The sequence below is a fragment of the Anthonomus grandis genome, chromosome 7, assembly GCF_022605725.1.
Source record: "Anthonomus grandis grandis chromosome 7, icAntGran1.3, whole genome shotgun sequence".
NCBI lineage: Eukaryota > Metazoa > Arthropoda > Insecta > Coleoptera > Curculionidae > Anthonomus > Anthonomus grandis.
This window is the reverse complement of record NC_065552.1, coordinates 24,257,929-24,278,784: the sequence shown is the minus strand read 5'-3', so window position 1 is coordinate 24,278,784 and position 20,856 is coordinate 24,257,929. Positions and strand designations below refer to the sequence as shown.

At 34.2% G+C, this 20,856-nt stretch overlaps 1 protein-coding gene across 3 annotated transcripts in view; it reads right to left on the bottom strand.

Annotated features, from left to right (window-relative positions):
- The window catches only part of LOC126738328 (guanine nucleotide-binding protein subunit beta-like protein 1), a 34,187-nt gene extending 18,312 nt beyond the window's left edge, over nt 1–15,875 (bottom strand). The window contains exon 1 of one of the 3 annotated variants that reach the window (XM_050443597.1): nt 15,752–15,875. In XM_050443597.1, coding sequence (XP_050299554.1) covers nt 15,752–15,802 — 51 coding nt within the window. In that variant the 5' untranslated portion in view covers nt 15,803–15,875. Of the gene's footprint in view, nt 1–7,588; nt 7,928–15,751 lie in introns of those variants that run through there. The other 2 variants (XM_050443596.1, XM_050443595.1) reach the window with 2 other exon arrangements.
- Nucleotides 15,876–20,856: the final 4,981 nt, after the last annotated feature.

Genomic DNA, 20,856 nt, shown 5'->3' with positions numbered 1-20,856 from the left:
GAAGGCTGTAATAGTGCCTCAAAAATTTAATGTTTGGGGTCGATTTTGACCTTACACTTCTGTGGAAGGAGCATCTGAAGGATATAATCTGGCCGGTCGACTTTCGAAGAACTAATATCTATTACGCAATTTAAAAACTTGCATTTTGCAAGACGCATTTTACTCAGCTTGGAAAGCAGGCACCTCATATATTTGGCATCCATCGCAAAGCCACTAGGATTGGGCAATTAATGAGACTGGGCTGTGCTCAGGGCTGCAAAGCAGCATTTAACGCATTTATAATCTCACTCTTCCGTTTGTGTTTATTATTGAGAATTTACTGTAGGTATATAAAAAGAAATGAAAATTAGTTTATTTTTTGGTCGTGTGCAGCATGTTAAAATTGATGGTTTCTTGTCTGATATCATATACGTCAATTGAAATGTTCCTTAATGGGGTCACTGTTTGCCTCTACTCCTTATTTTATTTATAAATAATTACTTATTGTTTTCAGAATAGTAAATGTCTAAAATTTGCTGATGATATTGAGAGAGAACTGAGATTTGAAGTTTTGGAGATCTATTATGAGTTCATTCGACCAGGAACTCCTGATAACATAAAGAAGTGGGTATTTATTAGCTTTACGCGCAAAATGAATGAGTTTCCATCGTTCTATTCCATTAATGGTACAGCAATTCAATGTGTCTTAATCAATTCATCAATTCAATACTATTAAGGACCTGGGTGTCCTTCTGGATAGCAAGTTGACCACATCATTTCCATATCTATAAGAGGCTTAAATATGCTTAGTTTTGTTCTAAGAAATTGCCAGTATTTATCAGTGAGGGCTACCAGATTGGTCTACTGTGCATTAGTAAGGCTTGTCTTGGAATACTGCTCAGTAGAGATGAGCGGATAGTATCTACTCGATACTCTAATATCTGATACATGCGAAGATTCGAAGTAATCGAATCCTTCGAGCCCAACTACTCTTTACTTGAATACTTTTTTAAATCCCAAATTTCTATGTCACCGGTGGCTACTTATGCCTACTAAATATATTTTATAAGTAAAATATGGCAATATTGTTAATAAAATGAACTAAACCGCAGCCGATCAGCCCAACAATAATTAATCAATAAAACCTATTTATATTTACCCGGCGTTGTCGCCAGTCGCCACGCACTTGCTTGATACTTCGATACTCGATATCTTGTTCTAGGTAAAAGTATTTAAATTCGTCCGTCGTGCCCGATTACTTGATTACTTTTTATTAGCATAAGTATTAAAGTATCATTTTGTAATATCTTGATAACCCTCTATTATACTCAAAAAATATAACAAACGCCAAAGCAAGCCCTAAAATGAATACAGGTATTCATATAAAATCTTAATATTCGCCCATATATTCACTAACAACTAACAATTATACAAGTAATGACTACTTTGTAACGAATACAAAGTATCTGATACTAAGATATAAAGTATCAGTATCTACTCGATACTTCTAAAAGTAATCGTCAAGTAATCACTATTGCTCAGTTGTGTGGTTACCATATTTTCAAAATCACACAGGAACGTCTTCAACACAAATTTCTTTTAGTTTGGGTAGGTGCTTTTAGGGAGGGCATTAGAATGGAGAACTATGTTACTGGCATGTTGAACTGTCTTATTCTCTTAAAGTATTGTACCAATGGCTAAGACACCAGCCAGTATTCTATATTCCCTTTCATAGAACCTTGTATAGTGTAAATAATCCTATTGATAGGAATTTGACCCTGATAAATATTCTTGATATTGATGTATTTAACTTATCTTTAAATCAACTAAAGAGTTACTCTGTTCATAATAATTAAGGTTATATATGTTTTATTGTTATAATGATTTAATTAGATAGTATTTGTAAGGCTTATGTACCAGATTGCCTCTAGTATGATTTCTATTTTTTGTTTTCTCATTAGTATATCATTAGTAATTTATTTTTTGTTATTTGTTTGTTTAGATTGTTATTTAAAAGTAACTTAAACTTTTAATTTTTGTAACAGCTAATGGGGTTTTCCCATACTTAAGAAATAAGTAAATAAAAAATATAGGGAGCAATCGGGATGTACATGTTTATCTCGCGAAACACAGGGTGGATGCTGTAATGCCTTATAACAGGTTGAAAAAATTGCAAACAGGAAATGCTAGTTTCAAATTTTGAAAAATTATCCCAATAAATCTAAGACTACTGCTTTATTTATGAACTATAAAATGAAAATTAGGGATTTTTTAACTGTTCAATTATTCTATTCATATGATAAAAGGTTTTAAAATGTTAGCCCAATTATGGATTTTCATTGTATTTTAATTAAGTGTACCCAGGTTTTATTATGTATGTATTTCAATCGATTTTTAACCTTATTTCTAGCTTCACTTTATATATTGTGAATTTTCTATGACAAGTGTAAATACTAATAGGAACATCAATAAACAATTTGAATTTGAGTTTCAATAAAACTTCCGCAGATGTTTTAAGAATGACTGGGCCTAAGATTATGATATATGATATATATGATTGAGATATACAAATCGTATTTTCGTTCGTTACTTATAGGAAACCGCATAAAGGCAAAATTTTGCAACGTCGCGCGTGTACGAGTGCCTGCGACAGATCACCGCCCTGGCCGGCCCAAGGACGGGATTAGTAAACATCTGACTTTCGTGGGAGCTGCGTCGTTTGGCGACAAAATGTCCCAAAATATTACGCGAAAATCCAGGCATTTTTAAAATATTTATTTTAATGCGGGTTTTACAGACATGACAATGTGTAAAACCCGCATAGAATTGTAATCTTAAAATGTTTAATATGCTGTGTTTTGCATAATGAAAATTAAAGCGTTATTCTAATAAAAAATAAAATATCAACTCTGATAAAAATATAATAAAAAATCAGAAATAAAACTTTAATAAACAAACTTAACAACATATCATTTTTTAAATAAAAGGCTCAAATAAACCGCCTTCTTTCGCTAAACAAAAACTTAACCTATCGTAAAAGCTATTTCGCACCTCCAAAAGAGTTTCAGGTAAAATGGAATGGGCACCTTCGACAATTTTATTTCGCAACTCCTCTAAATTTGTTGGCCTACTAAATTCATGCTTATAAATGGTCTGCTTAAGGTAACCCCACAGATAAGTCATTTGGAGACAAATCTGGAGATCTAGAAGGCCATTTAATATCGCCAGTCCCACTAATAAGGCGGTTAGGAAAAGTATTTGTTAAAAAGTCTTTTACCCTAGCCGCGTTATGAGCAGGACAGCCATCTTGCTGAAAATAAACCGATCCTAGGTCTACATCAGGTAGGATTTGAATGACAGGAAGAACTTGGTTTTGCAGCAATTCAAGGTACTTTTGGGCGTTTAAAGTGCCATCAATAAAAAATGGCCCTATAACATTGTCGCCCAAAATACCTGCCCACACATTCAATTTCTGAGGATACTGGGTACGAAACTGAAAACTTCTGTGCTCGTTTTCCTGAGACCAATAACGAACAATGGAAGGATTGTGTTTGCCATGTAATGGAAAAGAAGATTCATCAGAAAACAAAAGTTTTTTTTAAAAAATATTCGTTTTCATTTGCCTTTTCCATCATGGTTTCACAAAATTCCATTCTTCGCCACTGGTCTTCAAGAAACTAGCCAGATGCTAAATAAAGAATTATTTATTTATTATTTATTAATAATGTATATATTCCATATTTCTATAACTTTGTTTCTTTCTATAAATAGGGTGACTTCGCCAGTAAGCCAGACATAACCAATTAGCGGACAAATGGCCTTTAACTTCAAATAATAACATATACGCGAAATTTATAGATGGTGTAAATGCACGTCACTGTCCATCCATGTGATATGCGCAGACTCAAACATTTTAAGCAACATATTCTAAAATATTCATGATCCAAATGACCGTTAAAAATCAGCTGTTAAGTGTCTGTGATGTTCATTAAAAAAAAATAGTAGAAGTGCACATTTGTATGGTAAGTTAATATACCTAATTAGGTTTTAAATCATCAATTCTAGACGTGTATGTATTAGTCATAGCATAAAGATGCGAACTATTCTTTAAAACAGCGAGATTTTTCTTATTTTTTTTTAAAAACGTGGTGGTCGGATATTGGAATATATTGTCTGCGAAATTTCCAGTAGTCAGACAGGTGTCCGCTTACCGGTAAATTTAATCACTAGTGTTTGCATCTTTATCTGTTTTGTGAAAAGTATGTATTGGTGTTTCTTTTTATTAACAATGGAAAATGGTATTTTAGTTTGTACTAGCCAGTGGACGGACACTTTTTTGTACCATGTTTTAAAAATAAATGCACACATGTTTGTGTCCAACCACTGGGCTTTTTCGTTTTCGGTATTGTTTCCAGTATTCGTCTACATATTTTTTTCTTGTGTGTTCTTTCCCTAATTTAGGATTTTTTTCGTTAAAGGTGAAAAACAAGCCATGAATTCCAATAAAAAACGAACACGAGCTGCTTACTCAGAAGATAATTTAATTGCCGCCTGCCAAGAAGTCCGCAACGGCCAAAAATTAAGAGAAGTTTGTCGCCAGTATGGTATTCCGAAGTTGACTGTCCTGGACCGGATTAAGGGTCGTGTAAAAATGAACGTTAAATGTCGTATGGGGCCTGATCCAGTTTTGAGTACCAATAACGAAGAAAAAATAGTAATATGGTTAACAACCGTAGCAAAATGTGGATTTCCTTTGAAAAAAGAGGAATTATTACTAGCAGTTCAAAAAATTGTTAAAGAGGGTAACTTAAATACACCATTTAAAGATGGACGCCCTGGCCAGAAATGGTTTTCTGGATTTCTAAGAAGACATCCAAAATTGGCAATGACGTCAGCAGAATCACTAGATTCTTTAAGAGCCAAAATAACCAAAGAATATATTAAATTATGGTTCCAAAATTTAGAAAAATATCTAGAAAAATGTGGCTATGCTGATCTATTAAAGGATGCAAGTCGAATTCTAAATGCCGACGAATCAGGTTTTAGTCTTTGTCCTAAATCTGGCAAAATATTAGGACTTAAAGGTCATAATGTATATAATGTAAAAAAAGGAAACGAGAAGGAGAATCTCACGGTTCTAATGACAATTACAGCCAATGGCAAAATATGTCCGCCTGTAGTTGTTTTCCCTTATGTACAGCCGCCAAAAGCAGTCGTAGACAGCATGCCTGAACATTGGGTTTTGGGAAAATCTGAGTCAGGTTGTATGCGTTAGGATATATTTTTTGAATTTGTTGCCAACAGCCTCAATAATTGTTTGACTGAACAAGATATACAGAGACCCATTTTATTTTTAGTGGATGGTCACCGCTCCCATATGTCTATGGAAGTAAGTCGATTATGTGACGAAAATCAAATTATCCTTTATGCATTGCCCCCAAATGCAAAGCATTTAATTCAGCCAGCAGACGTTTCAGTATTCAAGCCTATGAAAGAATATTGGCGACAATATGTACGAGAATGGCAAGCAGAATACAATAAAATTGTTACTAAAAGTGAGTTTTGTCCTATATTCCTTAAGGTTTTAGAACACCCAAACATGCCGACCAACATAAAAAATGGGTTTAGGGCTTGTGGAATTTATCTATTTGACCCAGAGGCCCCAGATTACAGTAAATGCGTACAAAATACGCTTGAAGACATGCAGCAAAATCACAACCTTAATGAAATGGTAAACCTTAAAACCAAAATAACTTTAAAAGATTTAGAAAGTGCATCAAAAGTGATCACTATTTTGAAATCGGATTTGTTGGAAAATGGAATTGATATTGATGTTTTGTTAAATATGATAATAATGTTGAAAATAGATGAAGCTGAAGAAGAAAAGGTCGAGCGTCCTGACGTAATTTTAGAGGAACACAAAGAAGTTTTTATTGATGAAATGTTGGAACCAAACTTATTAGAAAATGTGATGGAAGTTGAGTATGACGGAATATTGGAGCCAGTTGCTAACGATGAACCCAAAATTGTGGTCTTAGAAAATCGTCTATTGCCAAGCAATCCAAGCATGGTTAATATTTATGAAAACCGTCAACCATCTACATCCAATCTTCAATATTTTGAAAATGCGGACAAAACTAAAAGTATTACAACGGAAAAGCGTCTGTTGCAAAGCACGGCAGGTACTGATGAAGACCCTCAACCATCTACGTCCGATTTTAAAGTAATTGAAGCCACAGGAAAAACAGAAAAAAATACACTGGACAAAAACATTACAAATAAAGAAAAATCAGAAAGTGACAGTAAAACAAAATACAAAACCAAAGTTGAGTTAGCTTTTCAAAAACATCTTAGGTTTCCAAAACCATTAGAAAAGAAAATCAAAACAAACCGAAATAGTAACTTTCCAAGTGCAATTTCATCTAATGAATGGAGGAAACATTATGAAGAAAAATTAAGACAAAAAGAGGAAAAGGAAAATTCAAGGAAGAAAAAAAAAGATGAAGGTGAAACTAAAACAGGAAAAAAAACAGTGCAAAATAGAAAATCATTAGCTACCAAAAATCTTAATGACCTTGTTAACTTAGAAAATGATAAGCAAAGGTGTGTAAATTGTGAAGAACTTTTGGACAGTGGCGCCGAAGACGAAAATGACAAAAATGTTGGTTGCGACAAATGCCCTAGGTGGTATTACATGGGATGTACAAAATTCAAAGGTTTACAATATTCTGATGTTCAATATCAGGATTTTATTTGTGATCTTTGTATTGATGCATAACTAACAGATGTTTACTTGTTCTAGAAATTTGTTTTTATTTTACTGCCAGTATTGTAATAAGTTTTGTTTTAGAAATGTTTAAGATTTATTTTATATGTTTTATTTCTATTCCTTAAGAGTTTTATATTTTGTTTAATAAAAATTTTTGTTTTTAAGAGATTTTTATTATTTGGATGTTGAAATTCATAATTTCTTTATTAGGGCTCTGTGCGATATCAGCCCTGTCCAACAACAATAGCACAACATAGCCTGGTCGACTACTAGCTGGCTCTGTCCGTTCACTGGGAAAAAGCAAATTTTTTTTAAAAATACATAAGTTATCGTATAAAATGTCTAATTTAGCCATTATGTAAAGAAAACGTTAAGCTATACAGCAAACCCTTATTTGTAAGGTTTCAACAAAAAGATTTTTTGGCATTGATTTAAAGTTCACTTTCATGTTACCTGTCCGAGCACTGGCGAATTCACCCTATATGAGGAAAATGAATAAGCCCCAGAAGAAATTCTAAGATCATAACATTCATATCAATCAAACATTCCTGTTTACCACAACACTTAAGAATTAGTTAATAGAAAAAACATTAAAATGCTTTTAAAGGCATTTATGTTAAGAATGTGTAAAAGTGCAAATGAATGCTCTGTTTCCTATCCGATGTATTTATTGAAGAAAAATTGTCATGATAGAAAAAGCAACAGTTTGATTTAAGCAGGATTGGTCAAAAAAAGAATGGCAATTTCAATCTAGATTGTAAAATGGCATTAAATCATTGGTATCCTAAATAAAATAAATCAGAATTAATAATATTACAAAATTGTACTAAAAGTACTTACTTCCAAATCCAAAAAATAAACATCCCCCTTTTCTGTGCCAGCCAAAAGAAGATCTGAAAAATTGGGGTTACGTTTGGGGAAGCAAATAGTGTGGACGTACCCCATATTTTCTCGAAAACAATACAGGGGATCTGGGGGCAAAATGCCGGCATCGCCAGAGGCAAAACGCCTCATTTCGCTGCCTGAAATTGTCCTAAAATAAGCGAAAAAATACAGGAAAAGAAAAAACACGGTTCAGACTAAGCGGCGGCCATGGAGAGTGCAATGCCTTGTGGAGTACGGCGTTGTGGGTAATTTAAAAATTTTCAAAAAAATAAATCCTAATCAGCTGATTTGTGAAATGTCAAAGTATAGCATTTTTCATTTGTCAGTCTGGGCGGAATGAACCCTAGAAATCAGGACATTCAACGCCTTCGCTAAACTGTGTATACAGCGAGGCGAAAATTGCATAGATATACAGGCTGTCCCGGAAAATCTAAGAAATCTCTCAAGTTCAGGTAGAAGATAAAAAAATAATATGGAACTTTCCCATAGACCCTAGGAAGATACCGCCTCCTAAAGACGCCGCTGAAAATCGTTGTGAAAGACGTAAAAAAAATTTACGTCTGCTGGATTCCGGATGTTCATTCACGTCCTTGGCGACACGCTTTAATGTCAGTCAACAATATATAATAATAATAATAATAAATGTCTTTTATTATTCAAATTCATTACAAACTTGATACAAAAAAAAAAACAAAGTACCTGAACCTGGCGCAGTCTAGCTTTATCTAGCTACTCCACTGAACCAGATCAGGGTGTATTTGAAGTAACATTATAACAACATGTTATATGTAAAGAAATATTCCCAATTATATTATAACACAAAAAAAGTTTTCTTCTTCTATAAAAAAACAGCAAATTTGACACATATTAAATAGTAAGAGAATTGTTTTGAATATTCATAAGAACAATTTTATATTTCCTCCTAAATTTATCTGCACGAAGGTCAACAAATTCTGCAGGTATTTTATTGTAGCACTGAACAGCATTGTAAGAAAACGATCGCTGAAACATAGCACTCCTATGGACCGGCATGGTTAACTTATTTCTAGCTCTAACATTTACCCCGTGTACATTTGCTCTAAACAACAATCTATTCCTTATAGTCGCAGGTGCCTTTGGGCTGCTAATGATTTTTATCAAAAAAGTGGAAAAATTAAGAATTCTACGATTGTCTATTTTAAGCCAGTTAATTGTTTTATAATATTGCGAAATATGATCATACTTACGTAAGCCATAAACCAATCTGATACAGGCATTTTGAATTTTTTGTATGCGCATTTTACAATCATTATCTAAGCAAAAACCATAAACATAATCACAGTAGTTAAAATTAGAGAGCACCATGGCCTCACATAGGCTGCGTTTAAGACTTAGATTAAGAATATCTCTATTACTATATAAGAGTTTTAAAGCTGCAAACGATTTTTGAACAATTTTTTTAACATGCTCCCTGAATCTCTGTATTTCCAAAAACCATGACAAGACTTTGAGGAATTTAATTTTAAATTATGTTTTTTAGATAATTGATTTATTATATTTAAGTAATTGTTTATACCAATCTCCGCTTCTTTAAGATTATCAGGATTGAAAGTTGTATATATCTGCGTATCATCAGCAAACGCTTGCACCTTACAAACTTTTAAGGACTTAAGAATGTCTGCTGTATATACAAGGAAAAGCAGAGGTCCCAGGACAGAACCCTGGGGCACTCCAGACAAAATGTGAGCCTGATTAGAATAAGAATTATTTGTAAATATTGTCTGAAATCTATTATTTAAATAAGACTCAATTAACTGTATAGACTCCATTGAAAAGCCATAATATTTAAGCTTAGCTAGTAAAAGGGCATGATTTATTGTATCGAACGCCTTAGAGAAGTCTAAAAGCACCAGAACAGCAATCTGTTGCTTATCAATAGCATCCATTATATCATCCAGTACGTTTAGTAGAGCTACAGAGGTACCAAAGTTCTCCCTAAAGCCACATTGCGTAGCCGAAATAATGTCATTATCAATAAAATAACAAACCATCTGATGGTAAAGTACCTTTTCAAATATTTTTGAAAGTACTGGAAGTATACTTATAACGCGCAAGTCGTTATAATTTTCTGGGCTAGCAACTTTTGATAAGGGTTTACCAATCGAAATTTTCCATTGATCGGGGAAATAGTGAGCTTCTATACAACAATTTATTATGTGGCATATGTATTTATCAATAAAGGGGCTACAATACCTTAACATTTTTGGTGAAATCTGATCCACACCAGTCGCATTAGACTTAATACTATTTAAAATTCTACTTACATCTTTAACAGTTGCAAGATTAAGTGTGAAATGCAGGCTATTATCAAATACACCATTATTATAACACTGAACTTGTTCATCACAATTCGCAGAATTTTGAAGAAATTGAGAAAAAAAGATGTTAATTTGATTTGGATCAGACAGGTGTTCCGGAATATTGGTATTATTTTTATCTCTACAAATGTTAAACTTTTTTAATGACGACCAAAGCTGACGTTTATTTTTTTCGTTACTCAACTGATTAAGGTGCTTCTTTTTTTCTCTTCTAATTGTAGCCAGAGTATGATTTCTCAGAAATTTATAATTCTCCCAATCTTGTATATCCCTTGTTGCCTTGAATTTCCTTAATGCCTCATTGCGTTGTTTTTGGAAAAGAAGTACCTCAGGTGTTAGCCAAGGAGCTTTAGGTTTAGTAATTCTTGCTTTTTTAAAAGGAGCATGTTTATTAAAAAGTGTTTGAATTAAATTATTAAAAATTACTAGCTTACTATCGATATTATTTTGATATAAAATGCTATCCCATGGTAGGAAATATAAATCCTGCAAAAAAAAGTTGGTTATTAAAATTTTTAAAGCATCTATACTCAATTAGTTTAGGAACTATGGGTACCCTGTTTAAATTTAGTTCACAGAAAACCAAGTTGTGATCTGAGACGTTGTCTGCGCAAATGACCCCTTTATTATGTATCAGAGAATGTGTAAAATATCAAGAAAAAAAAGAGTGAAATTAATCGTTATGTGTCGCGTACTGAAAAAGGTCCGGGAACAAAAAAAACGATGCGCAAAGCGGAATTTTTTGATGTTGAAGACGCAGTGTATACATGGTTTTTGCAACAGAGAGCACGACATGCACCAATTTCCGAAGCAATCATACTTCAAAAGGCTCGCCAATTTTTCACAGAAATGAATAATGAAGGAGTCGACTTCGAAGCTAGCAGAGGATGGTTTCAAGGCTTCAAACACAGATTTGGGATCCGCTGGTTGAAAGTTACCGGGAAAAAGCTGTCGAGTGACGAAAATGCTGTGGAACCCTTTCGTATAGAACTCAAACAAAAAATTGAGCAACTCGGTCTTTCTTCAGAGCAAATCTATAACGCGGACGAATCTGGATTATACTGGCGCTGCCTTTCTGAAAAGACATTAGTACACGCAGACGAAAAGGGTGCCCCGGGTCGTAAAATCAGTAAAGACCGAATTACATTTTTGCCTTGCGCAAATGCAAGTGGAGGACATAAGTTGAGAGTGCTTGTGATCGGTAAATCAAAAAATCCAAGACCATTCAAAAACAGCAACCTACCTGTCTGTTACCGAATCCAAAAAAGTACTTGGGTTGATCGAGTTATCTTCGAAGAATGGTTCCACAGTGAATTCGTATCAAGCGTAAAAAAGTATCTTCGAATCAATAATTTTGAAGAGAAAGCCCTTTTAATACTAGACAATGCTTCAGCTCACAGACCAGGCCAAGAACTAGCCAGCCATGATGGTAATATTCAAGTCATGTTTCTTCCACCTAACTGCACTGCCCTGGTTCAGCTCATGGACCAGAATGTGATCCAAAATATAAAAGTCACATATCGAAAAAGGCTGCTGCAAGAGGTACTTGTACAAGATGATGAAAACATTGCGCAGTGTTTAAAGAATGTGTCGCTAAAGGATGCTGTGTTTGCATTAGCCGAATGCCGAATCTTGGAAGCAAGTGCCTGAAAAACTGGTGAGAAAATCGTGGTGTCAACTTCTTTTCGCCAGGGACATGGATGAATGGGATGAACAAGATTTGATACCCCTACATGCTTTACGAGGAGAAATATGTGATTCTATTTTGTCAGATGAAGGACCTGATCTAGTGGAGTTAGTGAACAAAGTGAATCGTGCTGATAATCCGATAGATAAAACAGAAGTTGAAAAATGGGCAAGAGGTGATGACGAGGAAAATTTGGATATAGAGATCTTAGAAGATGATGAAATCATTGCTAATGCCGCAGGAGAAAATCAGAAGCCTGATGACGAGGATAAACTTATACAAAAAATGTCCAGCACAGAAGCGGTGATCTCATTTAATAAGTGTCTACGTTGGACGGAGGAAAATTAATTACCACTGTATGAAGTGATCCTTCTAAGAAGAATTCGACAGAAGGCTGTCGATCTATGCATCAAAAAATCTGTTCAAAGAACTCTGGAAAATTTTATTCAAAGAAAATATTAAGAGGCAATGAAGTATGTCCATATTATGTATGCACATAAATAAAGGTTTTTAAATCCATTATGTACAAATATGTTTTATGGTGAGAGTGCATTTATATGGTGAAGAAAGTTATCTATAAACCGAACGTGTTCGGATTATAGAAATCTTTTATTATGAATCCTATAATCCGAAAGTTTTGGTAAACCGAATGGGATCTGCCAACTTTCTGTTCGGATTATCCATACATTACTGTACTTGGTATGATTTATTAAAAATGTTACGTGATCAACACTACGAAGGACTTTTAAAAACGGTGTCCTTAAAACACATTTACATAAGGCGAGTTTTAGCATTAACCAGGTAACCAAATTCGTTACCTGGTAATAAGTAACCGCGCTTTGGCGTTCTTTTTTTGTTTTGTTGAAGAAAACTAGCAACAGTGTAGATTATTACCTGGTAACAATAGCAGTTAACATCACAGCTGGTTGGTTATGAATTGTGGTAATATATTTATCCTTCTCTGGTCTGCTATTTTCTCGCTTTTGTTTTAGATGACTTGTGAGGGTTTTACAGAACAATTTTTGTATGGTCATAAAAGTATTAAAAAGTTTTTTGTTAAAATTAAATTTTATTTAAATTAAGTTTAATTATTATTAGATAATTGTGGAACAACATTTTCTACATATAACTCAGATTTCATATGTACATCTCCAACTGCTGCAGCCTGTAAAGAAAAATATGTTAATCATTTTCTTCTTTAAAATTCAGTTATTTACCAATAGCTAAAGTGGTAAAATAATCCTGATCTTGAAATAGCTCTGCAGTAATATAATCTATATCTTCCTGACTTCTTTTGAAAAATATTGCTGCAAAATCCGCGTCGCTAGCACTATCATATATGCTGATATTTTTATTTAAAATTAAAAAAAACTAAATAAAAACAATTTTAATTTGAATCATATAAGCCACAAAAGTAAACAAATGTATGGGTATTTCAGAAATTAATAGTACGCAAATAGAAAAAGTGACAAATCGAGGACTATATTTAATATGGGGAAAAGAAAAGTCCCGATTTAACACTTTTTTAATCTGCCTTCTATAATTTCCGAAAGAACCACACATTTACCACTAATTAGAAGCGCACGGTACGCGGACACGGTAAGCGAACATTCTTTTTTTTAATGTTATTAAGTAACGGTAATATTGCTTATGCCCTATATGAAAAGCAATGCTAGGGAAAGTAGGAGTTTAGAGTAGGAATTTATAAATATTATTATTTAATATATCTTATCTGTAGAAGTATTTTTTTTAGGTGACCCCTGTGGCGATGCTTACGATGCGATCGTATGTTCATCGATCGTTTGTGTTTAATTTTACAATAATTAATTCGTGGTTTGAAACCCACGTTAAATTGTAGGTCCATTAGATTGAGTCTGGGCGGCCATCTAAAATGACACGAGCTCAAAACAAGAAGAAAGAAGAATTTTATTCTTTGTTGTTTAATACAGATAAACTATTTTAGAGAATTCAGTATATTTTATAGAATAGTTAGAATATTATCATTTTATTAAAAAAGGGTAAATCAAACTTGCTATTAAAAACTGAATACAAATATATACACAAACATAGTCTTTTTCTTGTTTTTTTCCTACCCCTGTTGTTAATGGAGTAGCATTTGGTGATGTCTTTAATGAAACTTTAAGTAACAAAGTTCCCACATTTGAATCAGTTCTAAAATTATGCATGTAAAAATAATCTTTTTTGGAGAAATAATAAATTGAAGAATATTAATAAAGGGCTTATTATAAAAGAAGAAATGATTAAATTATTACATATACTTACATCAAGTTTTCATCCATTTCCTCCAGAAACTGCATGACTTCATAATATTTAAATGAAGGTTATTTACCTTGGTGTTCATAGTCTTTCAGATCCGCTAGGAATGTATCTTATTTATATGCCTATAACTAGAACTTATTTTTATGCCTTATTGGAGAAGAGTTCTCGGATCCCATAAAGGTTTTCTGGCATAAATGAATGAAATCAACATTTTGTCATATAATTTCCTGTGTTTTTCGCTTAAATCTTTTCCATCGCCTGTTGATAAATAACCTTAACTTAAAAATAAATAACCAATAAAAACAAAGTTTAAATAAGCAAAGTGAACGAGTAGCAAATAAAAGCTATAACATACACTAGAATGACAATAACTAACAAATTCACAAAAAGATAAAATATTAACAATTAATAATAATATATACCCACCTAAAGTTAAAATATTATCCTCCTATACCCAAAGCTCGAAGATAAAACCCTGGTTCTCCTTCTCCTCCATATGTACTTGGAAATATTTGTGTTCTAAATAATTTTTGGCACTGACTATTAATTAAAAAGTCACATTTAAAATATGTGAAACTCGGAGCCGAGCCCAAAGTCGACATTCTAAAGAGAATGTTACCAAATAACTAGTAAAAAAAATTAGTCTCAAAACAAAGGACATGGCAAAAACCTTAGAACATTGAAAGGCTAAGTAAAAGCTCAAAAATAATAATAAAAAATAAATAGCACAACGGACTAAACGGATGCAAAAAAACGGAATGAAGTTCGAATTAGGGTCGGTATTATAAAAATGAACGTCAACCCCCGGTTGGCTAACCAACGGTTGAAATCTAACCGCCGATACAGAACTGTTTCGTATTATAAATGGATTTTAGGCTTATGTTGGCTAACCTTTAGTTGTACTTTTTTTGTAAAGTGTTGCCAGATTTATGCAATAATTTAAGCCAATAGCAGTAGTTTAATTTTGATATTGAAAAATATGACAATTGTATCTTTCTTTCTTTCTTTCTTTCTTTCTTTTTATTATTTCGCGGGTATTTTGGATTTTATTGATATAAAATATTTGGGTGGTTTATAAGTAAATATTTAATATGAGTAATAAAGGAAAATGAATTGCTTATACCGATTCGGACTGCCATACTTTAGTAGACTTCGTATTTAAGTTTAAGGATATAGTATAAAGGAAAAAAACTGATGTTGTAACCTGGAGGCAAAAGGTAAACACGATTTTTAATATAAAGGATTGGAATAATTACTTATATTAATTTTAGGTTTCTGCTTGGGAAAAAATTCCTGAGTTATATAATGCATCTTCAATGGAGCCTAGAAAGAAACAAGAACAAGAAACTAAGGTGCAAATTTGATAATTTAAAAAAAGATGTTCGTAAATATGATAGTTGAAGAAGGCAAAGTCTTATGAAGATAGGTTGTGGTACTCAAGAAACAGAAATTAAGGCTATATTAAAATTGCTGTATGAAAAGATCATTGGCATTATAGGTTTGTCGGTTAAGGGCTTAGATGCATCTGAATCAGCCGTAACCTTATTTTAAATTCTTCGTCACTCCATCGGGTGAAATGATCCAGACGTACTCTAAAGGTTCGTGGGGCTCTTACAGCATGATTTTAGTTTTCATCACTACTACTAGATAATTTGTCCTCGTCACTGCTAGATTCCCAAAGAAATCTGCTTTTTTCAGGTGAAGATGACATTTTTACATACAAGGAAAATTAATTTTAATAGTTTCCCCTATAGAATAAGAATAAATAAAAAATTTTAATTTCTCTACTCTTACCTTGCACCAAAATAAACAAAAAGCATTTGTAAAACACTTCACTAAACACATTTGTAAAACACAACTGTCGGTTCATAATTTCAAACGGTGGTTCGGGCTACGGTTGAATGAACCGCAGCTCAACCGACAATTCGACTTTCGGTTGACGTGTATAATACGTTTGACGTCAAGTTGAAACTCAACCTTCGGTCAACTGGGGAACAACCAGACATTATAATAACGGCCCCTAACCAAGTTTTATCCATGTTGTCCTTTAGGTACGTTAAACCTTTCGGGCCCCTCATTGGCTGATAGCAATCATGTGGTTGCAATGCATTCATAATTACGTACCAATGTGGATTCAGGTTTAGTGGTTCCCGTAGGTTGCTCCAGCGCGATTCAGGCATAGGAGATATATGTCCTTCTTCCAGTCTTCTTGTCGCTACCTGTGTTGCCAGGTCAAAATCACCGCAAACGGTAGATTTATCAAGAAAAAAGCGGTAGATTTGAAAATAAAACGGTAGATTTTTTTTGTATTTAAAATTAGAAATAAGTTTATTAAACACATCGTTTTTTATTGTAAAAGCTAATATACACAAAAATATGGTTAGGATCAACAGAAGTATTATTACCAAAATAAATATCCAACTGAAGTTCATTAAAGTTGCCATCGCCTAAAACTTTATGAGTGGTAATACTAATTTAACATTTACACTATGTATTATATGTCAATTAAGAAATATTAAAAATAATTTGACAAAATTTAATACATAGTTAAATCCATCAGCATATTGCTTACCTTGAACATTTATCGAAAATTATGTTATCGAAGTTATTGACGCTTTAGAAAAATCTGAATTTTTCAACATTCTCCATTTGTTATCAATTTTGTGAAAATCATTTTCTGGTACTAAGTTTGCAACATGCATTATTCTAGGTCTATGAATTCCTCTGTGCCTTCAAAAATATATTTAGGGTTTATGAATGACATTTTTTTAAAATATTAATTATGTCATCAAAATCATATGTTTTAGCAACTTGTAATGCTGCCTCAATGTAAAAATCCAGACAACGTACGCGAAGAATGTGACATTTTTCTGCAAACAAATTTTCATTTAAAGTTTATTGTGTTGTCTTTGCTCCCAAATATAAATTTTTAATTGGATTTTATATGCAGAGAATGGCTTTCTAAAACATGTTTTTTAATAAAAGAGTTTAAAAGGGTTTTGTAAATATTGCACATTCGAGAATGAAGATTATAAAGTTTGGGCTCGGTAGACTGCATTTCTTTATTTAAATTGTTAAATAGCGGTAATATATGCTTTAAAATAACAAAAAAGCCAAAGTTAGCGGATCTTGTAAAGTATTTAAAATGGTTTCTGCTGATTGTAATTTGTCAGTTATAACTGCGTCAACAAAATAAAGTTTTAGAGTATTGTATTGCTTTATTATTCTGCTTTCACAGACAACCAGCGCGTTTGTGCCGGTCGCAGTATTTTTTGATTTTTTAAAGAATTTATACCCTTTTGGAACTATTACCAATATAATTATAGTCCTCTGGTTAGCACCTTTAGTCTGACACTAAAATTACGAGACAGTTTTACTTAAACAGTTTTTAAAATTTGAGTTATAATCTTCTCTGAAAGATCCTAACATCGTTAGCGGAACACGTGTCGAGAGTAAAAATAAAGCGTTTTGGTTAGTGATAGAACTCTCTCGTAATTTGAATATACTTGTCAGTGGCGTATCCAGGGGGGGGAGGGAAAGCAATTGCCCCCACCAGAAAAGCTAGGGAGAAAAGAAATATCTTTTATTTTCTCATTTAAAAAAAATTATTAATTTATTAATAATATGATATAATAAAAGTATATTTAGTATGATATCGATATCTCATTACATTCCTACTTATCACGTGTTTTTTGTTGTCATCTAAAGCGCGCTCGCCGCGTCGCGTCGTCGCATAGCATTATTGTGTAGTTTCGTTTTCGTTAGTTATTTTACATTGTCGACACACGCGGCTGCTTTATTTGTATCCATATTTTCTGTTTTGTGCCATGGCCACATAGTTGCTATTAATTCGAGTAGTTTTTTTTTTCTTTTTTCTTTTTTTTTTTTTTTTTTTGGTCGGTGGAGAAATTCTTTATGAACACTGGTTACGCGGCGCCGCCCCCAGTAGTGTGGGACTCAGTGTCGAGTCTGTTTCGTCCTATACCCACTAAAACTCCACCGCTGGGTGGTGCCTTGTGGCTCCCTACACTGCGGTCTGCTAAGAAGCGGTCCTATTGTGTCCCATATGTTTAGTCCCACAGGTTCAATTCTGTAGCTTCAAGGAAGTCCAGGATTGTGCCCAGTGGTAGATTTCTTATACCCTCTGGTGCGGGTTTCTCTTCCCCCAGGAATGTTGCCCTGGTTTGATTAAATGCTTCACAGAAGCACAGTATGTGAAGAGTTGTTTCGTCCTCCTCATTGCATCCCCTACATAGCGAGGTAACTGATTTTCCTAGCGTATGCAGGTGTTTCCTGCTGGGTGCATGGCCTGTAAGTAGCCCTGCGACCCTTCGCAGTTGTTGTCTGGAGAGGCCCAGTATGTTCTCACCCTTCTTGAAGGGTGGGCTGCCTATAAGTTGTTTGGATTGTTCCATCTTTGGCAGCTGCTCCCAGTAGAATTTGTTCTGGTTTGTTAGCCAGTTGCCGATTTCCCTCTTCCAGGTCTTATCGCTGACATAACATGTTGGTTCAGGGCCTACCAGGCTATTGCTGGCTCCCTGGGTTGCAAGTTGGATAGCCCTTCTTGCAGCCTTATTGTTGCCCATATTCTCTGCTAGGATTATCTCTGGCCTATTTTGCGCTTCGGCGAGGTTCCTGAGATCCTCCCAGCAGCTTTGCACAGTCCTTGACTTAGTCTCGAACTGTAGTGCAAGTGTTGCAGCCTGGTCTCCTGTGAAAATTGCGAAGGTTTTGCCTCTTGGCAGCCCTTCTCTCATCAGTTGGACACAGGTTTGAATTCCTATTATGCTTGCCTGTAAATTTGTTGTTTCGAGGCCCAGGTTTAGCATAAGTTGTCTGCCCTGTTGTTCGTCCTCCACCATGCCCACAGCTACCCCGATCTTGGATCGTTTGGTTGCCGTGTGCCATACTGAGTAACCTCTTTGCCTGAGCCTGTTCGCTTCTGCGTGCAGTGGTCCCCTTTTCTCTTTGATGATAAAAGGTTTGTCTAGGTATGTGACCTTGGTTCTGTCTGTTCTTAGGGCCAGGCGCCCAAGGTCCTGTATCTTGTCAAATAAGGCATTGTGCCCATCTTTCGATAGGATTGTTGCGCCATTTGACAGCAGTCTTTTCGCCCCTGTTATAGCTTCAGCCCGTACCACTAAGTGTAGCGGGCTTAGTCCTATCAGGTTCTCTAGGGCAGCAGTCGGCGTTGTTGACATCGCTCCTGTTATGCCCAGACATGCTATTCGTTGTGTTTTGTTGAGTATCTGTATTACAGTCCTCTTTTCTGCCGCATGCCACCATATGGGTGCTGCGTATGTAATGATGGGAATTCGAGTAGTTACTTTTGCTTTATCTATATAAAATATGCAACGAGCGGGAGTGCAAAGCAATTTATTGAACTTTGTTAAGAAAATTAAACAAGCTGAAAATAATGATATTCCTACGTCCACCGTTGATCCATCCACTGATGCCTTACCAAATATTATAGAAAATGTTGAAGAACCCTCTACTTCTTCAACAGAGATAACGACTTTATCCTCAGAAACACCGCCAAATTTTCCTGTTAATGATGTTAGCAATATTTTAGCAAATAAGTTAACTGAGGAACAGTATATTAGTATATTGAGCGAAATTTGGACTCCGCCGATAAATTTCAATTTTCCAGCGAACAAAGAAGGAAAATTTTCAAGAAATTTTAATAGAACCTATTTAGAACAGTATAAGTGGCTAGTGTACTCTTTAAAAGAAGATGGAGTTTATTGTAAATATTGCGCCTTTTTTTGCAAAAGAGACGTCGGCCACACTAGTAGGCAGCATGTCAGCAAGTGCTTTGTATGGAACCTTATCGCAAATGGAAGAAATGCGCTGAAAAGCTAAGACTTCATGAACAGACAGAATACCATAAGAGGTCAGTTTTAGATTATGTTAACAGGAAACAAGAAATGGAAAATAAGCAAATGTCAATAGAAACATTATTGTTTACTAGTCGCATAGAACAGGCACAAGAAAATAGATTAAAATTAACACCTATTATAAAAACTATCATATTTTGTGGGCGAAATGGTCTTCCATTAAGGGGGCATCGAGATTCTGGATCCTTATCCTTAAACTTGGAAACATTGTCTTGCACACCTGGTGAAGGTAAATTTCGATCTTTGTTAAAATTTCGAATTGATGCGGGTGATGAAATTTTGAAAAAACATATATTGAGTTCTGCTAATAACGCAACATATTTAAGTGGTACAATGCAAAACGAAATAATAAATGCATGTAACACAAATATTTTACGAAAAATAATAGCAGAAGTAAAATCTGCAAAATATTATGTAATCTTGGCAGATGAGACAACTGATTATACCAAAATAGAGCAGTTTGTTCTTTGCGTTCGGTACGTATGCGATAATTTATCTTTTAAAGAGTCCTTTCTTCAATTTATTCCGGTAACTTCAACCACTGGGCATAATTTAGCAAAAACAATTATCGAAAATTTAACAAACTGGGGTTTAGATTTAAATAATCTTAAAGGCCAGGGTTACGATGGGGCAGCGGCAATGAGTGGTCAGTTTACTGGAGTACAGGCTATTATAAGAAAGGAATATCCTACAGCCTTATATGTTCATTGCGTCTCACACTCCCTTAACCTTTCTATATCCGATGCATGTTCTGTCCAGGCTGTACGAAATTGCATGGGTGTTATTGAAAATGCTTACAATTTTTTTAATACTCCCAAACGTCAAAATATTTTAACTAAAAAAGTAAATGAAATGCCGGATAATGAGAGATCAAGACGAGACAGATTAAAACAACTTTGTGCTACTAGATGGGTTCAAAGACAAGATTCAGTAAGCGTAATGAGAGAGCTTTTAAATTCTATGGTAATGGCTTTAGAAGAAATAGCTGAGTGGCCAGACAAA